The 27044-nt window shown below is 44.7% G+C and overlaps 1 protein-coding gene across 1 annotated transcript in view; it reads right to left on the reverse strand.

Annotated features, from left to right (window-relative positions):
* Window positions 1–27044, reverse strand: part of PACS1 (phosphofurin acidic cluster sorting protein 1) — a 145884-nt gene that overhangs the window by 22478 nt on the left and 96362 nt on the right. The window contains exons 2-5 of the mRNA XM_007461961.1: window positions 15488–15575; window positions 3807–3896; window positions 2539–2664; window positions 3–147 (exon numbers count right to left, since the gene is read on the reverse strand). Coding sequence (XP_007462023.1) covers window positions 3–147; window positions 2539–2664; window positions 3807–3896; window positions 15488–15575 — 449 coding nt within the window. The remainder of the gene's footprint in view (window positions 1–2; window positions 148–2538; window positions 2665–3806; window positions 3897–15487; window positions 15576–27044) is intronic.

A 27044-nucleotide genomic window follows, 5' to 3' on the forward strand; every position in this document is an offset into this window, starting at 1 on the left:
ACCAGACAGCTTGGATTTGATCCCTTCATGGTCGATGGGCTGGCTGGACAGGGAGTAGATCTTTATTTCTGCCACCGGCACGGAGACATCCTTCACGTTGCTGTGCAGGCCGAGTACCAGGGCGCCTTCGTTCGGGTGCTGCATCACCTACGAGCACGGGGTGGCCACGGACACATCTCACTAAGGACAGTGCCGCACAGCAGCCCGTTTTCACAAATCCCAACGGACAGGCGAGCCACTGGGAGCGGCGTTCCGCTAACACATTTTCTTTTTCACTGTCTTCCAGATTCATGCCTACCGTTCTCCTATTGCCAGTCTCACTTTACCTTTCTTTTTTTTTTTTTCCTTCCTTTTTGGCCGTGCCACGCGGCTTGTGAGATCGTAGTTCCCCCACCAGGAACTGAACCAGGGCCCACGCAGTGAAAGCGCGGAGTCCCAACCACCGGAACGCCAGGGAAGTCCCCGGTCTCACTTTAAAACTACCTCCAGAAGTGTCAGCCACGGGTCAGGCCACGTGCTTAGAGATAAAAATCAAGGCCTGAGATGGAAAATGACTGCTAATCTCTAGGACTGCATTTTAGTTTATGCCTTTCACAGAGAAACTAGCTCTCAAGGCTGTGTGAGGCCGGCCTGCAGACCGTGGCCACCTGTACCAGGCCACCTGTGCCTGGCAGTAAGGGCTTGACACAGCTGGCAAAACGTGCCATCCACATACTTCACTCCCCCCAGGCCCTCTTTCTGATACAAAACGTGAAGAGGACAGAAAGATGGGCTGGGACTATCTCACCTTTTACTATGGCCACAAAATTTTTCTTACTTAATGTTCTGAAATACATTTAAAATTGATTTGTGGCCCCTTTCCTCTTCCCCTTGGTCAGGGCTGAGAAGATTCACCAGGCATACAGGGAAGCCGCACAAATGAGCAAACATACTGAGAAGGGAATTAAAAACACGAAAAGGAGAAAGGCTAGAGGAACCCCCAAAGGTGCTGATTGGAACTGACTGGAATGTGAGCTCATGATCAGATAGATACAGATGTGGAAATAGATATGTGTATGTATATACACGTGCATATGCATATGTATACATGTATTTCCTAGCTCCGTCTGCTGAGAGGGAGGAGAAAGCAATGATACTCCAGTTGGGAAAACGAGCACCTCTAGCATCCAGATCTTGGTTTCTAAATACCATTCTCCACTAAAAGGAACCAGGGCTCTTTGGAGGATCAGTTCATTCTGAGGCTGGGTCAGGGAAAGTACATGATGAGCCTGTAATATTTTGTACCAGAAAGTAAAGAAGCATGTAAAGAACGATGAGGCATATAAAAAAGGATATAGGAATCAGCTTGAAGGGGCTCTTACTGGCCAAATTCGAGATAATTTGAGCATCAAAATAAATAATGATAGTAGCAGACTAAACCCCACTGAATTAAACAGGAATCCACAGATCCATAACTGATACAAAGAAATGAATCAATCAGTAAATGGGGAAGAAGGGAAAGCTGTATCTTACAGCAGATGGCCAACTAATTAATAGAGAAGGAATGGTGGGATTGGAAATTCACTGCCTGGCAAACGTCAAAGTAATGACTGATTCCGGCAAGAATCGTTAATAGAGGCTAAAACTACTTGGTGAAGATATGAGGGGATAAGAGACTGTTATATAGTCTCAAAATATCTCTTCCCTATAAAATGTTTTTTTTTCATTGGTAAGAACAAAATGTGTTATTAATAACTTTATACTGGAAATCCTGGCACACACCATCTTAAATTAACCAAGCGATAAGAGTTAGCCTCACCAGTAACGGAACAAATCAACACAGAGTGCTTCCTGCATTACTGCTTGCGGTAATCCTGCCAAAAACGCAGAAGCTGAATGTAAATCTTCAGAAAACATCAGACAAATCTGAACTGAGGCACATTCAATAAAGAGCCTGTACTCTTAAAAAATGTCAAGGGCATGAAAGACAAAATCCAAGGGACTGCAGGTCGAGGGAGACTAATGAGACAAGAGCTAAGTGCAGCCCTAATCCCAGATGAAACCCTGGGCCTGCAGAGGACATCCCCGAGTCGCTTGGCATGACCTGGGTGGGGACTGCGGGTTAGATGGCAACTCTATGTCGGTGCTAATGTCCTGATCTTCATGGTAGACACAGTGCGTATTAACTATGTGTGATGGGGCACCAGCTTACTTTCGGTGGTTCAGAAAAGAAAACAACATGCATAACGTGTATGTAGGAGAGAATAATAAGGCAGCTGTGTTAACACTGAAGAATCTGGGTGAAGGGTAGATGGGAGTTCTTTATACTATTCTTACAACTTTTCTCTAAGTTTGACATTTTTTTAAAGGTTAAAGAAAAAACTTTTCATGAGGGAGAAAGTTCTCGATAAAAAGAAGTGCGTCCTGAATTTCCAATAAAAGAATTAATTTGTAACACAGAATAAAAGACCCAAACAGCAGGCTGGGAAAATCACTGGCTGGGCCGGTGTCTCTCGTAGGCTCTGAAAGGCTGACTGTCCAGAGGCCGCCCTCTCTCACCTCTGCCATGTTGATGAGCCCCACGGCCAGGGTCTTATAGCCCAGGATGGTCCGGTTCTTGTAACGCTTTCTCCTCTGCAACATGATCTGCAGCTTGTTGGCATCTCGCTTCAAAAAATGAGGGTACTGCCGAGCACAAAACAGAGCCGAGCACAGTTAATCAGCAACTGGGTCCTCGGTGGGTCTTGGTGCTGCGAGAGGACGTGCCACCTTCCTGTGCTTCACTGGCTCCCAGCTGCACGAGGGGGGGATAGGGGCGAGGGGAGCGCCTGGTTTCCACTCCGCAGCGGGGTGGTCCACACACGCTCAGAGAACAGCCTCCTCCCTTGCCAGATAATCAGGTGTCCGTGCACTGCAACCTGGGGTACTGGCGTTAGGCGGAGAGACAGACAGACTGGGACAGATAAGGAGGAGAAGGGAAGGGACGGAGGTCGCAGTATGCGGGCAAAACAAGACTGTAGCATCTGCCTCTGCTGGGGGGCATGGCGTGGATTACTAAGGAGAGGAGATGGGGCCGAGTGTGGTGCGATGGTGGGGTTAACAGCTCTGTCTGAGGAAAAGGGGAAGAAGAATGAGAGGCAAAGCATTACGTACAGGATGGATAAACAACAAGGTCCCACTGTAGAGCACAGGGAACTATATATTCAATAGCCTGTGATAAACCGCGATGGAAAAGAATACGAAAAAGAATGTATACACACACACATATGTATATGTACAACTGAATCATTTTGCTGTACAGGAGAAATTAACACATTTTATTTTATTTTTTAGTGCTTTTCATTCATTTATTTACTTCACATCTTTATTGGAGTATAAATGCTTTACAATGTTGTGTTAGTTTCTGCTGTACAACAAAGTAAATCAGCTATACGTATACATATATCCCCATATCCCCTCCCTCTTGAGCCTCCCTCCCACCCTCCCTATCCCACCCCTCTAGGTCATCACAAAGCATTGAGCTGATCTCCTTGTGCTATGCAGCAGCTCGACACAACATTTTAAATCAACTATACTGCAATTAAAAAAAAAAAAAAAGAAAGAACTATTTGTGGTGTACTTTTCAGCAGCCCATCTGGGTCTCGGTGCCCTTGCTGTGGCTGTCTGGGTGATTGCTCTGGTCCTCCAGGCTGGCCACAGAAGCTCTAGGTGACTTTAAATCATTGGGCTATGGCTGTTCTCGGATAAAACAGTCTCCAGATTAGAGGACTGCTCGGGATTGGGCTGGACATGGCATATTAATGACCTAAGACTGAGCAGGTTCTCACCTGGAGGGAGAAGGTTAACTGGAGCTCTGTTTCCACCAATCCACTGGCTGGAAGGATGATCTCGTTGGAGCGAAGAATCCTTTTTGAACCCTGAAACCAAGAAAAAATAGGTCAAAGCTGTATCACCAAAAATCAGACCCAAAGAAATACTGTTTGCAAACAACATCTAAACTCTACAAAGGTTCTTACCAGTTCAAGTATTCCACCAGTCTTTTTGTTGTACACGATCAAAATCAAGCCACTACCATAGATATGATTTCACATGTATTACGCTGTCCGTTTGCAAAGGGTTTTCACATGAAAATGATTTGTTATTGCATCTGAGTTCTCTTCTCCCACCGCTCCTGAGGGAGAGGCAGTGGTGTTGCACCCCAAGCCGTGGCAGTTCTCCCCATGGCACCTCAGCCGCCCTCCTCCCGTCTAACTGACACTTCGGCCACACTGTCCTGTCTCTGGGCATTTCCACATGCTGTTTTCTCTTCTTGGATATTCTTCCATGCTTCTGTACACAGCTAACCAACTCACCTTCCCAGTCTCAGCTTTGATATAATTTTTTTCCAGGAACTCTTCCTTTTAGTGCGGCTCCCCCCGCCCCCACTTCCCCTGCCGTGCCCCTCAGCACCCCTGCTCCGCCAAACCTAACGCTGGGTTAAACACCATAGTGTTTTTAGCTCTTAAAAATAAAGTTGGGGGGCCTCCCTGGTGGCGCAGTGGTTGGGAGTCCGCCTGCCGGTGCAGGGGATGCGGGTTCGTGCCCCGGTCTGGGAGGATCCCACGTGCCGCGTAGCGGCTAGGCCCGTGAGCCGCGCAGCGGCTGGGCCCGTGAGCCATGGCCGCTGAGCTTGCGTGTCCGGCAACGGGAGGGGCCACGACAGTGGGAGGCCCACATATCGCAAAAAATAAATAAATAAATAAATAAAGTTGGGCTAAACTGTTCCTCAATGTAAAAAGAGATCAGCAGGAGAGCCTGAGGAATGCCAGTATATTTATAAAAATTACTTTAGGGCTTCCCTGGTGGCGCAGTGGTTGAGAGTCCGCCTGCCGATGCAGGGGACACGGGTTCGTGACCCGGGCCGGGAGGATCCCACATTCCGCGGAGCGGCTGGGCCCGTGAGCTATGGCCGCTGGGCCTGCGCGTCCGGAGCCTGTGCTCCGCAACGGGAGGGGCCACAACAGTGAGAGGCCCGCGTACCGAAAAAAAAAAAAAATTACTTAAAAAAAATTTGAGTTTAATTTAACACAGTGAAGTGCCCCGATCTCCAGTATACAGATCGATGAGTTAGTAAATGTATATACCCGTGTAACCCACATCTCTATCAAGATGTAGAGCATTGTTATTACTCTGGAAAAATCCCTTGTGATGCCTCCCAGTCAGTCCTGCAGTCCTGTCTCAGAGGAAAGCACTGTTCTGAGTTCTTTCACAATAGGTCAGTTTTTCCTGTTCTAAAATTCCATATAAATGGAATCATACAGTGTGTACTATTCTGGTCGGGCTTCTTTTGCCCAACATTTATAATGTGTCTGAGGTTCATACAGGCTGTTGAGTGTATCGAAAGCTTGTTCCTTTTTACTGCTGAGCAGAATTCTGTCCCATGAATGTACACATGTGATTTCCGTTCTCCTGTCGCTGAACACTTCACATTTGGGGTGTTTCTGGTTTGGGACCATTATGGTTAAAGCTGCCATTCTTGTACAAGTCATCCACACAAGTGGATGTGTCTTCTTTTTCTTGGGCCGACACCTAGGAGAGGAATGGCTGGGTCTTAGGGTAGACACATATGTAGCTTCATGAGAAACCGCCAGACTGATTTCCAAAGTGTTAGTACCACTTTCCACCTGCAGCTGCATCCGGAGTGGTCTGTCCTAGACGTGTGGATTCTACTGGCCACGTGCAGAGAGGTCCATCACTGTGGCTGCAATTTGCATCTCCCTGAGGACTCAGCTCACACAGAGCCTTCTCAGCTGTTTACTGGTCAGCTGTAAATCTCCATTTATGACGTGACTGATCAAACTTCTTTGTTTTGTTTATCTTGTTATTCGGGCGTAAGTTTTTTATTTATGTAAGAAATTGTCAGGTATATGCACCATAAATATTTTCTTTTCTTTTTTTTTTTTTTAGATTATTATTATTATTATTATTTTTTTTAACATCTTTATTGGGGTATAATTGCTTTACAATGGTGTGTTAGTTTCTGCTTTATAACAGAGTGAGTCAGTTATACATATATATACGTTCCCATATCTCTTCCCTCTTTGTCTCCCTCCCTCCCACCCTCCCTATCCCACCCCTCCAGACAGCCACAAAGAACCGAGCCGGTTTCCCTGTGCCATGCGGCTGCTTCCCACTGGCTATCTACCTTACGTTTGTTAGTATATATATGTCCATGTCTCTCTCTCGCCCTAACACACCTCACCCTTCCCCCTCCCCATATCCTCAAGTCTGTTCTCCAGTAGGTCTCTGTCTTTATTCCTGTTTTACCCCTAGGTTCTTCATAACATTTTTTTTTCTTAAATTCCATATATATGTGTTAGCATACGGTATTTGTCCTTCTCTTTCTGACTTACTTCACTCTGTATGACAGACTCTAGATCTATCCACCTCATTACAAATAGCTCAATTTCGTCGGACTCTCAACCACTGCACCACCAGGGAAGCCCCTGAAGTATTTAATTTTGATCTGGTCAACTTTATTATTATTTTTTTCCTTTATGGTTAATGTATTCTGGGTCTTAGCTAAGAAATCTTTGCCTACTCCAAGTAATGAAGTTATTCTGCTATATTAGAGTAGATATTCCACTTTGTTTTTCTTTAGGAAAAAAATTTAGTTTTAACTTTTAGGTTTCTTATCCATTTCTAATTTTTGCTTTTATAAAATACAGATTTTGTATAATGCAGGAAGGAAAATCTCCTAAATGTAGTATTTCACAATGCTTTTAAAATTAGAATAGCATTATATTATGCCAATTAAAAATAATAAAGGATGCTCTGCCTCATGCGTTAGACAATGCTTTCTGTAACCTCTATTACAAACAGGAGTCTTGGCAAAGTTTTCACCTGAATTTATATAGGTAGGCTCTTAGGATTTAAGAAGTCTCTGGACAATGAATCTCAGAAATGCTGAGAATCCAAAATGTGGTTTATATATAGCAGTGGTTTTCAACCAGGGGTAGGAGACATTTGGCAAAATTTGAGACATTTTTGATTGTTACAGCTGGGGTATGTGCGTGCGTGCGTGATATTTCTAGACCGTAGAGGCCAGGGCTGCTGCCGACCGGTCTACGAGGCACAGCACAGTCCCACAACACTGCTGAGAAACCCTGCACAGCTGAAACCTGCTCAGCCCTGAAGACACTGCTTCCTGGGCTGACTGCTGGGCTTGGGGGTGGGGCAGGGTCCTCCTTGTTCCTTGTCAGCAGCTCCAGAACATCCTCCCTTCCACCTCCCCCAAACTCCCTCTTTGAGTGGATGCCCCTAGTCTAGCCTCTCTTCCTGGCTGTGGCTCTTGTCTGTACCTGCCAGCATCCCTGCTCATTTCTTGACTTTAGCTCCTCATGCACTGTTCTTTCCCCAGCACTACTCCTGCCGTAACTCTTCATGATTTCTTTCTTTTTTTTTAATGATAATACAACTTACTGATGAAAGCATCCTTGTCTAAATTTCTTTATTTCTTTATATTTTGGCTGCATTGGGTCTTCGTTGCTGCGCGTGGGCTTTCTCTAGTTGTGGTGAGGGGGGGCTACTCTTCGTTGCGGTGCGCAGGCTTCTCATTGCGGTGGCTTCTCTTGTTGCAGAGCACGGGTTCTATGCACGTGGGCTTCAGTAGCTGTGGTACGTGGGCTCAGTAGTTGTGGCTCGCGGGCTCTAGAGCGCAGGCTCAGTAGTTGTGGCGCACGGGCTTAGTTGCTCCGTGGCATGGGGGCTTTTCCCGGACCAGGGCTCGAACCCGTGTCTCCTGCATTGGCAGGGGGGTTCTTAACCACTGCGCCACCAGGGAAGTCCCTCTTCATGATTTCGACACGTGCGCTTTCCAATGTCCTGGACCCTAAACCCTGTGGTTTCCCTCTCCCAGTGGTCTCGTCCTCACCCTTGTCTAAGCCCCTCACCCACATGGTCACACTCTGGGCCTTATGGCTGCCGACAATGACGAACAAAGCCTCATCTCAGTGTCATGCACCCCACTCTCTGATCTCCACTTCCCAACTTTCCAGCTCACTCTCACTTGTTTGTCAACAACAATAATCCCTTGAACCCACCAGGCCTATGATCCACTGATCCCCCCACCATGTTTCACTCCTCTGCATGCCCGCTGTCCCCTCTTTCCTCCTCACTTGGCTTAAATGCCCCCGTCAGTCTGGACGAGCGGTCCCCGCACACGCTCTAGCGCCTCTGCCCGCTGCTGTCCTCTGCGCTCACTTGGTCCATTACAACCCTGTACAAATCCAGCTGCCCCTGCTGTGGAGAGAATCATCCAATCTGCTAACTGTTCTGACTTTGACTTTATGACCCCAAAAACGTGGTGGGCCTGCAGAGCTGCCCGGCAATCACTGCATTTTCCCCAGTCCGGGCACCTGCCCCTTCACTCCACGAGATGACCTCTCGTTCTTTTGCACCCCGCAACGCCTCCTCACCCCTTCCCTCACTCTAAGCGAATAACCTTGATTCCTACCTTGCCGAGAAAATGGAAGCGATAGGAAAAGAACGCCCACCACACTTAGCTCCTTGCCCAGTCTGTATGCCCACAGCTTCCTCCCCTCCAGTTACACGGATGGGCTCCCGGCCCCCACCCCATGTCAGCCGCTCCATCCCTCCATCCCTGCTCACAGACTCAGGGAGGCTCTTCTAACCATTCTCTCCTCTCCTATACAATCAACTTCCGTCTCTCTTCTGGATCATTTCCATTAGCAAAACAGGTTAATGTTTTTTCTCTCATTAAAAAAAATATCCCCTCTTGTCTCCCTACGTGCTCTGCCGGCTGCCACCCCACATCTCATCACCCGTTTATAACAAACTCCTCAAGAGCTGTCTACTTTTTCTTTTTTTTTTTTTTTGCGGTACGCGGGCCTCTCACTGCTGTGGCCTCTCCCGTTGCGGAGCACAGGCTCCGGACGCGCAGGCCCAGCGGCCGTGGCTCACGGGCCCAGCCGCTCCGCGGCATGTGGGATCTTCCCGGACCGGGGCACGAACCCGCGTCCCCCGCATCGGCAGGCGGACTCTCAACCACTGCGCCACCAGGGAAGACCGAGCTGTCTACTTTTGCTCTTGAAGACTTCTCTCATTGTCTCGTAACTCCACCACGACTGCCACTGACAGGGTCTCCGATAACCTCCACGAGGAGGACTCCTCTTCGTTCGCCTCCAGCAACTCTCCCTTCATGTGGCCTCCTGGACACCTCACTCTCCTGGATTTCCTCTCACCCTCAGCTGCTCTTCCCTGGTCTCCGTGTCAGGTCTTCCCTCTCCTCCCTGACATCTTGGGGAGCCTGTGGTCTCAATCCTTAGACCCGTTCTCTTCTCTGTAACGGCTCCCTTCACTCCTGCGCAGCTCATCCACCTTATGGTCTCAGATACGCTGATGATTCCCCAAACTGTTTCCCTCCCCCAGACCTGTCTCCTGAACTCCAAACTCGCATATTCAACTGTCTATTCACCGTCTCCCCTCGCATGTGTAACAGCCGCGCCTCAAACACCATGTGACGGGCTGAATTCCGGATCTTTCCCCCCAGACCTGCCTTCCCCAGTCCTCCCCATCTCACTTAATGGCGTTTCCACCCTTCTAGTCCCTGAGGCCAAAGCTCTGGTGCCGCCCTCATCTCCTGCCAGAATCACTGTCAGAGCCCCTTAGCTGGTCTTCTGGGTTCCTCTTTCCCACCTGCAGTCTGTCTTCCATAGCCAGAACGACCCCATCACCTCCCTGTTCAAAACCCTCCAATTCACACAGAATGAAAGCCAGAGACCTTGCCACAACTGCGCACACCCTTCCCCCTACCTCTCTGACCTCACCTCCTCCTCTCACTCCCCTCCAGCCTCCCTGCCGCCCCACCCCCTCTCCGCCCTGCCAGATGTAAGCCTGCCAGCACGTTCCTGCCTCAGGGCCTTGCCTTGGCTTCTCCCTCCGCCTGCAGAGTTCTTCCTCCCGATATTAGCACAGCTTCCTCCCTCACCTCCTTCAAAGTCTTTGCATGAAAGTCATCTTCTCAGTGAGGCCACCCCTGACCACCACAAACGATTTGTAACTTCCTCCACCCCAGGGCATGGCATGCTCCATCCTCTTCACCGTATTTTATTTATTTGACATCCCCCCACCCCCACCCCCGCCGGGACATATCACCTTCCAACAGCAGCGGCCCTCACTATTTGAACTCTCACTATCCAAATATATGCTATAAATACCTGTAGACATTTCTATCCCAAACGCATTATCTGATTTGCAAACTTGTGAACATGAACTTGCGCATGCGGGTAACAGGATGTAGCTGCGGTGCAGCCACAGGATCATGGCCAGCTCATGCGCTTTCAAAGCATGGCACAGTACTGTTCTCATCTTTGCCAACCTTCTCCAAAGATTTAGCCCTTCATGGGTCCCAGTATTCGCTTCTTCCAGGTGCCAGGCACTACCAACTTGAGTCCAATGTCAAAATTATCTTTTTAAAAATTAATTAATTAATTAATTAATGTTTATTGTCTCTTTCCTTCCACTACAATGATTAATCTTAAACTTTTTAGTCTCAGGATCTTTTTACACTCTTAAAAATTATTGAGGACCCCAAATAGCTTTTGTTTATGTACATGTATCTTTCAACATTTACCACACTAGGAATTAAAACTGAGATATTGGGCTTCCCTGGTGGCGCAGTGGTTGAGAGTCCGCCTGCCGAGGCAGGTAACACGGGTTCATGCCCCGGTCCGGGAGGATCCCACATGCCGTGGAGAGGCTAGGCCCGTGAGCCATGGCTGCTGAGCCTGCGCGTCCGGAGCCTGTGCTCTGCAACGGGAGAGGCCACAACAGTGAGAGGCCCGCATAACGCAAAAAAACCAAAAAACAAAAAACTGAGATATTAAAAATATGTATTAATTCATTTAAAAATAACTGTAATGAACCTATTATGTGTTTACATAAAAATATTTTTATGAAAAATATCTTCTCTAAAGCAAAAACAATTTATTAAGGAGAGGGCATCGTTTTTTTATGTATATAACAGCTTTATTAGAATATAATTCAAATACTACACAATCTGCCCATTTAACGTGTGCAATTCAATTGTTTTTAGTATATTCAGAGTTGTGCAACCAGGAACACAATCAATTTTACAACATTTTCACCACCCAAAAAAGGAACCCCATTCTCATTAGCTGTCTGTCACTCTGCCAACCTTCCCATCCCTCTACCCCTAGGCAGCCACTAATTTAATTTTCTGACTCTATGGATTTGTCTATACTGGACATTTCATAAAATGGAATCATATAATATGTGGTCTTTTGTGACTGGCTTCTTTCATTTAGTATGTTTTCAAGGTTCATCAATATTGTAGCATGAATGTACTTTATTCTTTGTTTAAAAAAAATTAATTAGGTTGCGTTGGGTCTTAGTTGCAGCATGTGAGCTCCTTAGTTGTGGCAGGCAGGCTTCTTAGTTGCGGCTCACGGCCTCCTTAGCTATGGCATGAGAACTCTTAGTTGCTGCATGCATGTGGGATCTAGTTCCCGGACCAGGGATCGAACCCAGGCCCCCTGCACTGGGAGCGAGGAGTCTTAACCACTGCACCCCCAGGGAAGTCCCTGTACTTTATTCCTTTTTATTGCCAAGTAATACTCCATTGTATGGATATATCACATTTTATTTATTCATGCATCAATTAATGGACTTGGGTTGCTTCCACTTTTCAGCCATTATGCTGCCATGAACATTTGTGTGCAAGGTTTTGTGTGGACATGTTTTCATCTCACTTGGGTAATATTTAGGAGTGGAACTGCTAGGTCATATGGTAACTCTGTGTTTAACCTTTTGAGGAACTGCCAGACTGTTTTCCACAGTGTCTGCACCACTGTACACACCTAACAGCTGTGTATGAGGCAGATGGTATACTTTTACACTTCTGTGAATCTCTTTGACATCTGGCTTAATAAAAGACAACCAGGTTCTCATACCTGTTTCTGTAACCAATCTGTTACAAAATATTGTTTTGGTTGAGTATATTAAAAAAATCCAGACTCAGAGAGGTACGAAGTTAGAAAAAGGAAGAACATTTTAACAGCCTTTTCAAATAATGGTGGACTATTTTTCTTTGATAGTATACCAAAACTCTACAAGTGGTAGTCTCTTAAAGGTCAGTCGCAAAGTAGAGCCTGAAACCATATCAATAAGGTTTTATAGTCTGTTATATATTAAAATCCAGTCAATTAACAGAAAAAGGATATCACTGGAAAAACTGGGAAATTTGAATCAAGTCTGTAATTTAGTTAATAGTGTTGTACCAATGATAATTTCTTAGTTTTGATAAATACCATGCTTAAGAAAGATGTTAACACTGGGAGAAGCTGCGTGAGGGGTATATGGGAACTCTATGTACTACTCCTGCACCTCTTCTGTAAATTTAAAATTATTTCTAAACAAAAAGTAAAAAATAAAATCCAATCCATTGACCTGTTTTGTTCTTTGAATGGATCTTTACCCAGCACAATTTTGTGACCTCATGCATTGGTCATTTGGAAAATACTGGTTCACTGAGTTACGCAAATCTTTCAAATGTTACTCATTACACAATATAAAAAATCACGACAGTTACTATCACTACAGACCTTTTTAGGAAAGTCTTTAAGAACTGGGAAGCTGGGACTTCCTGCTGGTGCAGTGGTTAAGAATCCGCCTGCCAGTGCAGGGGACACGGGTTCGAGCCCTGGTCTGGGGAGATCCCACATGCCTCAGAGTAACTAAGCCCGTGCGCCACAACTACTGAGCCTGTGCTCTAGAGCCCATGAGCCACAACTATTGAGCCTGCACTCTAGAGCCCATGAGCCACAACTACTGAGCCTGCGCTCTAGAGCCCATGAGCCACAGCTCCTGAGCCCATGTGCCACAACTACTGAAGCCCATGTGCCTAAAGCCTGTGCTCTGCAACAAGAGAAGCCACCGCAATGAGAAGCCTGTGCACCGTAACGAAGAGTAGCCCCTGCTCGCTGCAACTAGAGAAAGCCTGCGCAGCCACAAAGACCCAATGTCACCATAAATAAATAAATAAATAAATAAATAAATAAATAAATAAATAAAAAGAACTGGGAAGCTGTTAAGCTTACAGTGACAAAGACAAGTTTCCAAAATTCTGGTTTTCACTTGAAAGCTCAAATGTCATTTATTATTGGCCCAAAATATTCTCAGTTGTTTCCCTCAAAGTGGGAAACTGTTCATTTTCTGAACGGGCTTACTCTGCCCATTTTCAAGAAAGTATCTTCCAAACACCTGAGTCTGAATAACCAGTTTGTCTGTAAGCCCCTCTTTCAAGTAAAAATGCTGTTCCCTGAAAAAGCAGCTACTTGAATGCACAGCTCAGTTGTATGAGGACTTGTCCTCGAGACAACGGTAGCCTCCTCTGTGAAGCAGGAGCACTGTATGCGCGTTTCCGTTTCATCACACAGACTATTAAAAAGACGTGTATTCCAAGGTTGAGACAAAATAAATTAGCAGTTTTTACTGCTTCTCCAAGGACATTCTTAAGCAAAACTGGCTTTTCCTCACTTCCTTCTAGTTTGCGATGGTAGGCAATACAATGACTACTGACATTCTGGTGCAGCTGTCCTGATTTGCACTAAGGGCCAGCCAGCCATTTTACCAGTCATTGCTCTTGTCACTTCAATGCAAATGTCAACGTGGTGGAAAGGGCAAGTAAAGCCACAGTATTATCATGAAAACAGTTTGGATCTTACGTATCCCCTGAGACGGTCTTAGGGAGCCCAGGCTCTGCAGACCTCATTTTGAGAACTGCTGCTCTATCAGCACGTAAAGGGCCTTAAAGGCAGGGGTTTGGGTGTGTTTTGTTCGCTGCTGAATCCCCTGTGCCTAGAACAATACTTGGCCTATAACAGGTGCTCAATAAATATTTATTAGATAAATGGGTAAATGAATAAATAAGTGACGGGATAAAGGAATGTGATAACATCTGTAATTACTTTCAGCTGCTTGGAAGTCAAGCAATAAAAAATTTAGGATATTTGTAGCTTTTGGGTATAATTTAAAATTTTACAGAATGCTAAATATTTAATCAGGAAATAAAAGGCATTATTTCTTTTGGCAAAGGCATTTAACTGCGGGGATGCAAAAGCAGCAAGGAACTTTCAAAACTGTACCAACAGTGTTTGCACTGGAAAGCAACTGCTTTTAGCTATGCAAATAACTCCTGAAAACTGGAACACTGCCCGTGACCTAGAAACAGGTGCGAAATCGGGAAAGGAGGAAAAGAACCTCAAGTTTCCACTCGCCCATCATGGTCCCACACTTGTTTTTTCAACCCACAGTGTCTGGAAACGTTTCACGGAATCAAGAGGAATTATGCACAAAGATGAACAGGGAGTCTGAATATAAGGGACACACAGGAAATCTTAAGGAGTAATTAAAGTGTTTCAAGCTTTGAGGACTAAATTAACATAATGTATTTATCTCAGAAAGAGAACTGAGGACCCCAGCGTATGGTTCACATACTGCGAAAATGCTACAGACGTGGGTTTTAGTGAAGCCAAGAAACTGCTGCACAACAAACAGGTGAGCCAGTAATCAAATGTTCTGGTTAGTAGTGAGTTTCCTTACAGCTCACTATTTTTCCATGAAATAGAACTCAGTAAATACACCATTCTTAAGCTGAAGGATTCCAACGTTTAATGGTTCCAGAGGCACTTCAGACTCTCAGTAAGCTTTAGGGATCGTCATTAAAAGGGACTGATCAGTTAAGGAAGCCCTGGTGTCGGAGTTTAATGTCTACACACGTTACTGGCTCTCTGGTTTCTAGTCCCACTTCTGCCACCTGGTATCACCCGGCAACAGGTAAATTCCTTGACCTTTCTAGAGTTCAGTTTCTCCTGAAACTGAAATTCCGAATGCTTAGAATATGAATGTTTGTGAAATACTTTGGGTCCCTTGGAGATACTGAGGTAATTTCAAGGAATTAAGTGTAGGGATGACTCAGAAGACAAAACACCCCAGTAAATTTTAAACTGTCAAGTCTGAAATAATAACCTACAATTTTCTTCCACCTTATAGAAAACTGCCAAAGCTGCTTCCCCAACCCATACATCTCCTTATACCCAGAAATCCCAGGAATAAGACTGAAACCTACACAAGCCACCCTAGTAACTTCTGAATTTCTAGCCACCCTAGTAACTTCTGAATTTCTAGATCCAGAAGCATGAACTTCTGGATCTTCATGCTAATCCTGTTAGACAGGCAGCACAGGGAGAGCCACTTTTATCCTTCAGACAAAGAAACTAAGGTTTAAAGCGACTGAGTGCTTTAACTAAGATGCAGAACTGGGACCCAGCAGGTCGCATGAGCTCAATCGTCTTCCCACTATTGCACCTGCTTTGCTGAGTGAAGGACGAGAGAGCTGGTCCCCTACCAGCATCTCTGAAGCCCCGACAGTGGGCACAAGGTTATCTAGCTTCCTTGGGTCCTGAACACACAATCCTGTTCAACTCACCTGTAGCTTCACAGCGATGACCACTGAGTTAAGGTCTTTGTCCATTTCTTTTAGCATGACAAGTTTCTTCAGGGTCAAGCTGAACAGCCTAGAAAAATTTCAAGAAAGAAGATCGAGTCAAATGTAAGGAACTTATGAGAAAAGTAACAGACAGTCTGTTGAGGAAATGCTGCTTTACCTAAAGGAAGAATGTTAGAATGCCGTTTACTGTGTCTACCATCAGTAAAAGAGCATCCCTCTTATTTAACTTTTGTACTTGGTAAGTGTCAAAAAGGTACATTATTCCATGAATGTCTGTGGATGCCCCTTTATCTCCAGCCAAAACCAAGATGCCTTTTCACTCCTAATATGTGGGAGCAGTTTCTGGGAGCGGGGAGTAGACCAGGGAGGGGCATCAGTGTTTATTTTGCTTGCCCAGTTCCAGTTCCACCTTATGTCTAATCACACCTGAAACATTTACAGACGTAAATCTGTAGCAACAAAGAGAAAATCCACACAAACAAAACAGAAACCATTTGGCAGGAAATGCTTTAAATGACCACAAATTCTATTTCAGCCAAACTTTGCTTCAAACATGCAGAAAATCTTCAGTGCCACAATGAGGAAATTCCCCTTAATTAAAAGCAATGGGACTGTCCCTCACTCTGGAGTCTTGGCATCTCTAATGTGACTCGACCTTGGCCTCCCAAGGCAGGGCTACCCTGGGCTTCTAGCAGGAGCTGGGAGGGAAACTGCAGATGCTGCCTTTCTGCTTCTGCTTTGAGTAGTTCAAGTCCTTAAAACATCCTTTTCCCCGGTGAGGTTCTGGAGGATGGAAAGTTGTAGGTGGGATGCTGCCGACCTGAGTCAGGTCCTGAGACCCCGACTCGGTCTGGGGCTCATTTTCCCCGTTTCCCATCGGTCTCACCTCTGGGCTTCCTCCTTACTCTCTAAGCTCCAGTCGCCCCGAATTCATTTCTGCTCCTCGCATGCCCACTCTCTCACCTCTGGGCTTTCTTCCAAAGGGCAGGGCCCAGTACAGCTGCTCAGCAAATATTTGTTAATGAAGTTTAACACTTTCTTAAAACGGCCTCTAGCTAAAACCAGGTGAACAAGAATACCTGTTGAAGAAATTCATGTAATTCATGAAAAAAGGGGGACAAATCCAGATCCACAGAACTGAATTCTAATTTTGAATTCACCCTCACCCCAAACACTTGCTAACATCTGCTGACACAAAGCAAATAAAACTCTTTCTTTCCTTTTGCTTTAAGTCACAATCAAAATCAACTAAAAGAAAGCCTATCAAGTCTTTTCATATACATTATTTCATCCAGACCTCAAAATGACTGTGTGTGTGTGTGTGTGTGTGTGTGTGTGTGTGTGTGTGTGTGTAGGGGGCGGGGTGGGGTGGGGCAGGGGTCACTGCTCTACCCATATAACAGAAGAGGAAACAGATTCTTTTTTTAAAAATTTTATTTATTTTTGGCTGCGTTGGGTTTTCGTTGCTGCACATGGACTTTTCTCTAGTTGCGGTGAGCGGGGGGCTACTCTTCATTGCGGTGCGTGGGCTTCTCATTGCGGGGGCTTCTCTTGTTGCGGAGCACGGGCTCTAGCTGCACGGGCTTCAGTAGTTGCCGCACACGGGCTCAGTAGTTGTGGCACACGGGCTTAGTTGCTCCGCGGCATGTAGGAGCTTCCCGGACCAGGGATCGAACCCGTGTCCCCTGCATTGGCAGGCGGACTCTTAACCACTGCGCCACCAGGTGAGTCCTGGGAAACAGATTCTAAACAGAGTAGTGACTCAGCTAAATTCCCACAGCTAGTAAGGGACAGAGCTAGATTCTAACTCCAATCTCCTTGTGGTAGGCAAATAATATCTCCTAATCCTCAGAACCTGTAAACTTTTTACAGGGCAAAAGGGACTCCACAGATGTGATTAAATTAAGGTGGAGAGATGATCCTGGATTATCTGGATGGGTCCACTACAATCACAAGTCTTTATAAGAGGAAGGCAGGAGGGCCCAAGTCAGAGAATGAGATGTGACCACGGAAGCAGAAGTTGGAGTGATGTGTGGCTGGCTCTGAAGATGGAAGAACCCCAGGGTCAGGGGCCAAGGAATACAAGCAGCCTCTAGAAGCTGGAAAAGGCAAGAAAACCAATGCTCCCTGGAGCCTCCAGAAGAAATGCAGCCTTGCCACCGCCTTGATTTTGGCCCAGTGAAACCCATTTTGGACTTCTGATCTCCAGAATTGTGAAAATAAATGTGTGTTTTGTTTTAAGCCACTAAGTCCGCGGTCATTTGTTACAGCAGCTATAGGAGCTAACACGCTTCTCCTCTTAAGACCTGAGGGCTCCACTACACAGCTGCCTCCTCAGCCAATGACTGGAGCTCCCGCACCTGTGCTCCTAAAACACGCTCAGGTTTGTTAAACTGGAGTCACCACGGTTCATGCTCGCCGCCCCCTCTCCCCTCCCATCAACAGCTACCCACAGCATCACTTGTTTCTCCTTTCCCTTCAGAGTAGAAACGTGCTGGCCCAAAAGGAACTCTGGTTCTGCCAACACCCAAGGGATTATTACATTTCACATAGTTGACTACTGAGAAATGTTACTAACTACACTGTTCAGCTGATTTTCAAGCTTTGTTGGAGAGGAAAGGGAAGGAACACAACTGGGATGAGCAAATGGAAAAGACTGGATATGCCCAATTTTGTTCCTCATCTAAGGCTGCCGATTACAAATGCTTCTGATAAGTTGGGCTTTTGTTTGTTTCCAAAGCACCTACAGACAGACGCGCTGGTGCTGAATAAACTCACTGCCAGAAAAGAAGAGTCACAGGAATAAACTGGGAACACGCGTGTTTCTTCCCCTCTGCTTGTGATCCTTCACCCTCTCACACATTCCACACGTTGAGAGAGCATCTCCTGTACGCCAGGCACTGGGTTAGCGGGAGTTTAGAGGACATGGTCCACAGCCTCATGGAGATTACACAGTCTGGTGGGGAAGACAAGCAACGACTTACACGACACTTCTTGTCCTCAGCTCTTCTATGCCCCATGAGGCGCTGGACCATCTTTCCTGTTACGTAACATATAAAATATTGTAATAGGTAATATGGTGGAATTTTGTTAGGAGGGAAAGACATATCATATACCAATAAATATTTGGTGAATAAATAAACAACCTTTAGGCCACAGCACCTTATGTCAAGAAGAAAGCCAACAATGATCTAGTACCTTAGGTAACAAAATAATAGCAAGACTGGATGTGTTTAGTGTTTGCTCAGAAACCAGACATGCCACATTGATTTCCATACTATTGGCAATCAGTTCAACAGGCCTTTTTGTTTGTTTTTAATGGTATCACTCATGGGGATGTGGGGACTTAAATGTATTCTGGTTCTTCAAAGCATAAGAGAATGTGACTCATTAAGCATCTACCATGTACCAGTTTCCTGAGATACATTTCACTATTTCATGTCAGTCTTACGATAATTCTAAGAGGTGGGGTACTCTAACTAGCTTACAGATAAGGATGTGGGGAAGGATTAAGAAACTTGCCCAGGGCTTCCCTGGTGGCGCAGTGGTTGAGAGTCCGCCTGCCGATGCAGGGGACACGGGTTCGTGCCCTGGTCTGGGAGGATCCCACGTGCCGCAGAGCGGCTGGGCCCGTGAGCCATGGCCGCTGGGCCTGCGCATCCGGAGCCTGTGCTCCGCAACGGGAGAGGCCACAACAGTGAGAGGCCCGCATACCGCAAAAAAAAAAAAAAAAAAAAAAGAAACTTGCCCAAAGGTCACACAAGAAAGTGGTTGAGCCAAGATGCAAACTTAAGTTTATCTTAGGTCAGAACCCAATTAAAATTAGCACAGGGCACTTATTTGAAGGTAAGAAGAAATTATTTTAATTACAAGTAAATATTTCCAACATATAGCTTAATACAATGGAAAAACTCTGAGTAAATAAGACACATTTCTCCTTAAACCCACACTCACACAATACCGATTGAAACAGTCCCAGATATAGTTCTGAGGATGACTGAGTCTGGCAAGATGTTCCAACGGAGGTGTGTCAACAAGTAAGAGGCTGAGTTAGATGCTGATCCTAGGGTTTTTTGTTACCATATGTTTTATTGGTTGGGCACTTCATATGCAGTAAAAATACAGTACCCAAGGCCTGAAAGAAGAGTCCTTCCCTGACCATACTCCAGCTTTAATCAGTTTTTCTACAGCAGAAAATAACTTTACACTAAAATCATAAAGACTGGTAATTCCAAGTGCTAGTGAAGATGTGGACTAACCAGAAGTCCCATATGTGGCTGGTAAGACAGATATCTGAGAAACCACCTGGTAGTTTATTAGTAGATATTAAATATATGCCTCTTCCTCTGCCCAGGTCCCAAGAGAAGCCGAGAAAAACGAGGGCACGGGCCACACAAAGACAGAATGTTCAGAGCAGCCCTAAACTGGAAACAGCCTAAGTGTCCACTAACAGGATGGACCAGCGAATTGTGGCATACAAAGATGACAAGCTACTGATGCATGGGACAACATGGACAAACTTCAGAAACACTGTGCTAAGCTAAAAAAGGCAGACACAAAAGACTATATGATTCCACTCATACGAAGTTCAAGGATAGGTAAGACCAATGCATGGCGATAGGAGCCAGTTCAGTAACTGAGGCAGGTGGAGACATTGACTGGGAAGGGTCATAAGGGAACCCTTTGTGGGTGACTGAGACACCCACGACGGTGGCCACATGGATATTCACACCTGCAAAAATCCACAGAGCTGCTTTATATTCAAGACCGACGCACCACACTATACACAAACTACACATCAAACTACACATCAAAAAAAAATTTTTTAAGACCAGAATGAAGGCTTTAGAGTCAAACATAACCTGGTCTGAATTACAGTTCTGTCATATTACTCTGTCAGTCATGCATCAGCCTACGCTGAGCTAGTCACTGTTCCAGTCACTTGCGATGCATCAGTAAACAAAACAGACAAAATTCTTGTCATGGAATTTATATTCTAGAGAAAAAAATGTCAATAACAATAAACATAATTATTAAGTAAATTACATAGTATGTTAGATTGTGTTAAAATAGAGCTAGGTGAGGGGGATCGTGAGTGTGAGGCAGAGGAGGGCAGCGAGCGTTGTAATTCTAAGTAAGGTGGTCAGGGTAGGCCTCACTGAGAAGTTCTAGATTAAGGGAAAGAAGTGCAAAGGAGCACACCTGGTCTGTTTGAGAAATATTAAGGCCAGTGGAGCTGACGCAGAGGGAGCAAGGGTGACAGTGGTATGGGACAAGGTCAAACACATGCTTTGTGGGTAGCGGAACCATACCAGCCATGCAAAGCTTTGTAAACCACAGTAAGGATCTGGCTCTTACTCTGCAAGAAATGGGGAGCCACTGGCTTTAAGTGAGAGAGACATGACCTGTTTTACATTTTAATAGGATTCTTTTAGCTGTTCTATTAGGACAGAATGGAGGGAAGCAAAGGGAAAAGGGGAAAAGGTTGAGAGTTAGAAAGCAACTGCAGTAGTGCAAGCAACAGACGGCAGAGGTTTGGAGGGTAGGGGCAGTGGAGGTGGTGAAAAGTGGTTTGAATTCTGGATATATTGTTGAAGATATAGGCTTTGGGGCCTGAACATCTGGAAAGATGGGGTTATCATTAACTGAGATGGGGAAAGCTCTGGGCAAGGCTGGTTTTGGGAGTTTAAGATTGAGAGTTCAATTTTGGACATTTTAAATTTGAGATGTCTAGTAGAGATGTTGAGCAGAGAGTTAAGATACACAAGTCTGCCTGTGGGCTGGGAACATCAAGGCGGAAGTGCGGCATAAAGATGGAATTTAAAATCATGAGGATGAGTGAGTATACAGAGAAGAGGACCAGGATTGAGCCCAAGAATATTTCAACATTAAGACAGAGAGATGAAAAGGATGAACTAGCAAAGGATATGAAGAAGAATTAACCAGTGAGGCAGGGGGAATATCAAACGAACACGATATTCTAGAAGCCAAGAGGGAATGGTCAGCTGTATTACTTGCTGCTGATGGGTCAAGAGGGGCACTGAAAACTGATCACTGAATTTAGCGATATGGAAGCCACTGAGGACCTCAACAAGGGCGGTTTCACTGGAAGAGTGAAAACGAAAGCCAAACTGGAATAAATTTAAAAGAGAATGGGAGGAAAGGAACTGGGAGACAGCAAACCTGTTTCAATCTTAGCTCTATCCCCGTATCCTGACTGTAAACTTCCTGCCCAACAGAAATATAGTGCAAGCTACATTTGTAATTTAAATTTCTCCTGATAGCCATATTTTTTAAAAAGTAAAAACAAAGGTGAAATTAACTTTAGTAATATATTTTATTTAACTCAATATATCCAAAATATTATAAACAATATATTAAAATATCAATATATGTAAAAAGAATAATACACCTCGACCAAGTAGGTTTTATCTCAGGAATGCAGGACTTCCCTGGTGGCACAGTGGTTAAGATTCCATGCTCCCAATGTAGGGGGCCTGGGTTTGATCCCTGGTCAGGGAACTAGATCCCATGTGCATGCCGCAACTAAGAGTTTGCATGCCGTAACTAAGGAGCCCACCTGCTGCAACTAAGACTCAGCGCAACCAAATAAATTAAGAAAAAAAAAGGTATCTAAGATTGGAATTTATTTTCAGATGATGTGATTATCTATATAGAAAATTTGATGTAATCTTCAAAAAATATTAGAATAATAAGTGAGTTTAGAAAAGTTGCAGGAAACAAGATCAATATAATCAATATACAAAAATCAATGGTATTTCTATATACTGGCAACAAATAATTAGAAATTGAAACTTGAAAAAATACAATTTACAACTGCATCCAAAAAAATGACATATACAGGGATAAATCTGACAAATAACGTACAAGACCTACACACTGAAAATTATAAAACATTGCTGAGAGAAATTAAAGAAGACCTAAATAGAGAGACATACATTGTTTGAGTTGGATACCCATATTAAAAAAACGGAATATCAATTCATACCTTAAGTTGTCTACAGAAATTAATTCAAAATGGACTACAAATCTAAATGTAAAACATAAAATTATAAAACTTCTAAGGAAAAAACACAGGAGAAAATATTTGGAACCTTGGGTTAGGCAAAGATTCCTTAGACATGACACCAAAGAACAATCCCTAAAAGAAAAAAATGAGAAAACTGGACTTTGTCAAAATGAATTTGAAAGATGCTATTAAGAGAATGAAAAGACAAGCCATAGAGTGGGATAAAATACTTTCAAATCACCTATTTGATAACAGATTGGTCCAGAATATGTAGAGAATTCTCAAATTTTGATGTTAGGAAAACAAACATCCCAGTGAAAAAAATGGGCAAATGTTTTGATCAAACACTTCACCAAAGAAGGTATACAGAAGGCAAGACATATGAAGAGATGCTCAACCTTACCAGTCATTAGGGAAATGCAAATTACAATCACAGTGAGACACCACTACCTTCCTGCTTGAAAATCGAAATTTAAAAGACTGGTCATTACTCACTGTTGGTGAGGACGTGGAGCAACTGAAACTCACACTGTGGACGGGAATGTAAAATGTACAGTCACTCTGGAAAACAGTTCAGCAGTTTCTTAAAAAGTTATACTGACACCTACCATATGATCCAGTCATTCCACTCCTGTGTATTTACCCAAGAGAAAAGGAAATATATATTCCCATACAAAGAACTGTACCTGAATGTTCACAGCAGCTTTATTTGAAATAGCCCCAAACTAGAAACCACCTAAATGTCCATCAACAAACGAATGGATAAACAAACTGGTATATCCACACAATGGAATATTACTTAACAATAAAAGGGGATGAACTACTGATGCACATGACATGAATAAACTCAAAATAATTCTGAGTGAAAGAAGCCAAAAAAGAGGTACAAAGTGTTCTAGAAAATGCAAACCTTTAGTGACAGAAGGCAGACCTGTGGTTACCTTAGGATGGGGATGGGGTGGTGGTGTACAGAAAAGCATTAACTAGCAGGCCCGAGAAAAGGCCTGCTTACAGGATGGGCCCTTGCTTGACATCTGGTACTTGGATCTTGGGAGGGCTTCCAGAACTGCTAAGAGTGGCTCTCTGTGCCTAAACCGTTTTTTACAAATGATGTGGTTTACGCTGAATACATGTTGCCCTCTATGCTAGGAAGAGGGTACCCAACTGGCCAGCCCCCAGTAAGAATCTGGGCACTACATCTCTAAGGAGCATCCCTGATAAGAACATTTCATATGCGTTGTCAGAATCCAGTACTGGAGGAATTATGTCCTGTGTGGCTCCAATGGGGAAGGACTCTTGGAATCTTGCACCTGGTTTCCTCTAGACTTTATCCATGCACTTTCCCCCGACTTGGTTTTTGTATCCTGTAACTGAAATAAATCATAGCTGTGACTACAACTATATACTGAGCCCTGTGAGTTCTCCTAAGAATCATCAAACCTGGACTTCACTGGTGGCACAGTGGTTAAGAATCCGCCTGCCAATGCAGGGGATACGGGTTCAAGCCCTGGTCCGGGAAGATCCCACATGCCATGGAGCAACTAAGCTCGTGTGCCACAACTACTGAGCCTGCACTCTAGAGTCCTATTAAGAGAATGAAAAGACAAGCCATAGAGTGGGATAAAATACTTTCAAATCACCTATTTGATAACAGATTGGTCCAGAATATGTAGAGAATTCTCAAATTTTGATGTTAGGAAAACAAACATCCCAGTGAAAAAAATGGGCAAATGTTTTGATCAAACACTTCACCAAAGAAGGTATACAGAAGGCAAGACATATGAAGAGATGCTCAACCTTACCAGTCATTAGGGAAATGCAAATTACAATCACAGTGAGACACCACTACCTTCCTGCTTGAAAATCGAAATTTAAAAGACTGGTCATTACTCACTGTTGGTGAGGACGTGGAGCAACTGAAACTCACACTGTGGACGGGAATGTAAAATGTACAGTCACTCTGGAAAACAGTTCAGCAGTTTCTTAAAAAGTTATACTGACACCTACCATATGATCCAGTCATTCCACTCCTGTGTATTTACCCAAGAGAAAAGGAAATATATATTCCCATACAAAGAACTGTACCTGAATGTTCACAGCAGCTTTATTTGAAATAGCCCCAAACTAGAAACCACCTAAATGTCCATCAACAAACGAATGGATAAACAAACTGGTATATCCACACAATGGAATATTACTTAACAATAAAAGGGGATGAACTACTGATGCACATGACATGAATAAACTCAAAATAATTCTGAGTGAAAGAAGCCAAAAAAGAGGTACAAAGTGTTCTAGAAAATGCAAACCTTTAGTGACAGAAGGCAGACCTGTGGTTACCTTAGGATGGGGATGGGGTGGTGGTGTACAGAAAAGCATTAACTAGCAGGCCCGAGAAAAGGCCTGCTTACAGGATGGGCCCTTGCTTGACATCTGGTACTTGGATCTTGGGAGGGCTTCCAGAACTGCTAAGAGTGGCTCTCTGTGCCTAAACCGTTTTTTACAAATGATGTGGTTTACGCTGAATACATGTTGCCCTCTATGCTAGGAAGAGGGTACCCAACTGGCCAGCCCCCAGTAAGAATCTGGGCACTACATCTCTAAGGAGCATCCCTGATAAGAACATTTCATATGCGTTGTCAGAATCCAGTACTGGAGGAATTATGTCCTGTGTGGCTCCAATGGGGAAGGACTCTTGGAATCTTGCACCTGGTTTCCTCTAGACTTTATCCATGCACTTTCCCCCGACTTGGTTTTTGTATCCTGTAACTGAAATAAATCATAGCTGTGACTACAACTATATACTGAGCCCTGTGAGTTCTCCTAAGAATCATCAAACCTGGACTTCACTGGTGGCACAGTGGTTAAGAATCCGCCTGCCAATGCAGGGGATACGGGTTCAAGCCCTGGTCCGGGAAGATCCCACATGCCATGGAGCAACTAAGCTCGTGTGCCACAACTACTGAGCCTGCACTCTAGAGTCCGCGAGCCACAACTACTGAAGCCCCTGTGCCTAGAGCCCATGCTCCGCAACAACAGAAGCCACCACAATGAGAAGCCCGTGCACCGCAACGAAGAGTAGCCTCCACTCGCCGCAACTAGTGAAAGCCTGTGCACAGCAACAAAGACCCAATGCAGCCAAAAAGATTAATTAATTAAAAAAAAAAAGAATCAGTGATCTTGGGGACCCCCGACATAGGGGGGGCGGGAAGGAGCAATTACAAAGGGTACATTGGAGTGATGGATATGTTCATGATCTTCATTGTGGTGATGGTTTCAGTGTATTTGTGTCAAAAGTTGTCAAATTATACATTTTAAATATGTGCAGTTTACTGTATATCAATTATACTTCAATAAAGCTGTTTGTAAATTTTATTTATATTTTATTTATTTATTTTTGCCTGCATTGGGCCTTCGTTGCTGCGCACGGGCTTTCCCTAGTTGCGGCGAGCGGGGGCTACTCTTGATTGTGGTGTGCGGGCTTCTCCTTGCAGTGGCTTCTCTTGTTGCAGAACACGGGCACTAGTTACACAGACTCAGTAGTTGTGGCTCGCGGGCTCTAGAGTGCAGGCTCAGTAGTTGTGGCACACGAGCTTAGTTGCTCCACGGCATGTGGGATCTTCCCGGACCAGCGATTGAACCCGTGTTCCCTGCATTGGCAGGAGGATACTTTTTTTTTTTTTTTTTTTTTTTGGCAGTAGGCGGGCCTCTCACTGTTGTGGCCTCTCCCGTTGCGGAGCACAGGCTCCGGACGCGCAGGCTCAGCGGCCATGGCTCACGGGTCCAGCTGCTCCGTGGCATGCGGGATCCCCCCGGACCGGGGCACGAATCCGTGTCCCCTGCATCGGCAGGCGGACTCTCAACCACTGTGCCACCAGGGAAGCCCGGCAGGAGGATTCTTAACCACTGCACCACCAGGGAAGTCCAAAGCTGTTTTGTTTTAAAAGGAAGGTTCTACCCAGTGTGTTAGAGTCTGCTAATTGCCTACCCAACATCTATCTTCCCCTTCCTACTTAATAAAAGAGCACCAGTTTTTAGCTGAGCATGTTTCTTCCTGAAATAAAAGACCACGCTTTCTGGCTTCCTTTGCAGCTAGGTGAGAACACGTGACTGAAATCTGGCCAATGTGTAAGTGGACATATTAGGTAGGACATGTGAGAAGATTTTTTTTTAAGGGAGCTCACTCACGTGACAGGACCCTCTTTTGTCCTTTCTCCTTCTTCTGGTCTGTGATGCAGGCTGATGGCCTGAGCTCCGGCAGCTAACTTGGACCATGAGGAAACTGTGATAATTTAATCCATGTGTCAGGAACGTCAATTAGAAAGAGAGGAGCCAGGATCCCTGACGACACCATGGGAGCTGCTCTATCAGCCCTGGACTGTTCACCTCTGGGTTTTTTATTTTTTATGTGAGAAAACAATAAGCTGCTATCTTATATAAATCTTTTCTTATTTTTTGTTATATGCAGCTAAAGCTATCCTTTTTTTTTTTTTTTTTTTTTGGTAT

The sequence above is a fragment of the Lipotes vexillifer genome, unplaced genomic scaffold (genome assembly GCF_000442215.2).
Source record: "Lipotes vexillifer unplaced genomic scaffold, Lipotes_vexillifer_v1.1 scaffold1129, whole genome shotgun sequence".
In the NCBI taxonomy this organism is placed as follows: domain Eukaryota; kingdom Metazoa; phylum Chordata; class Mammalia; order Artiodactyla; family Lipotidae; genus Lipotes; species Lipotes vexillifer.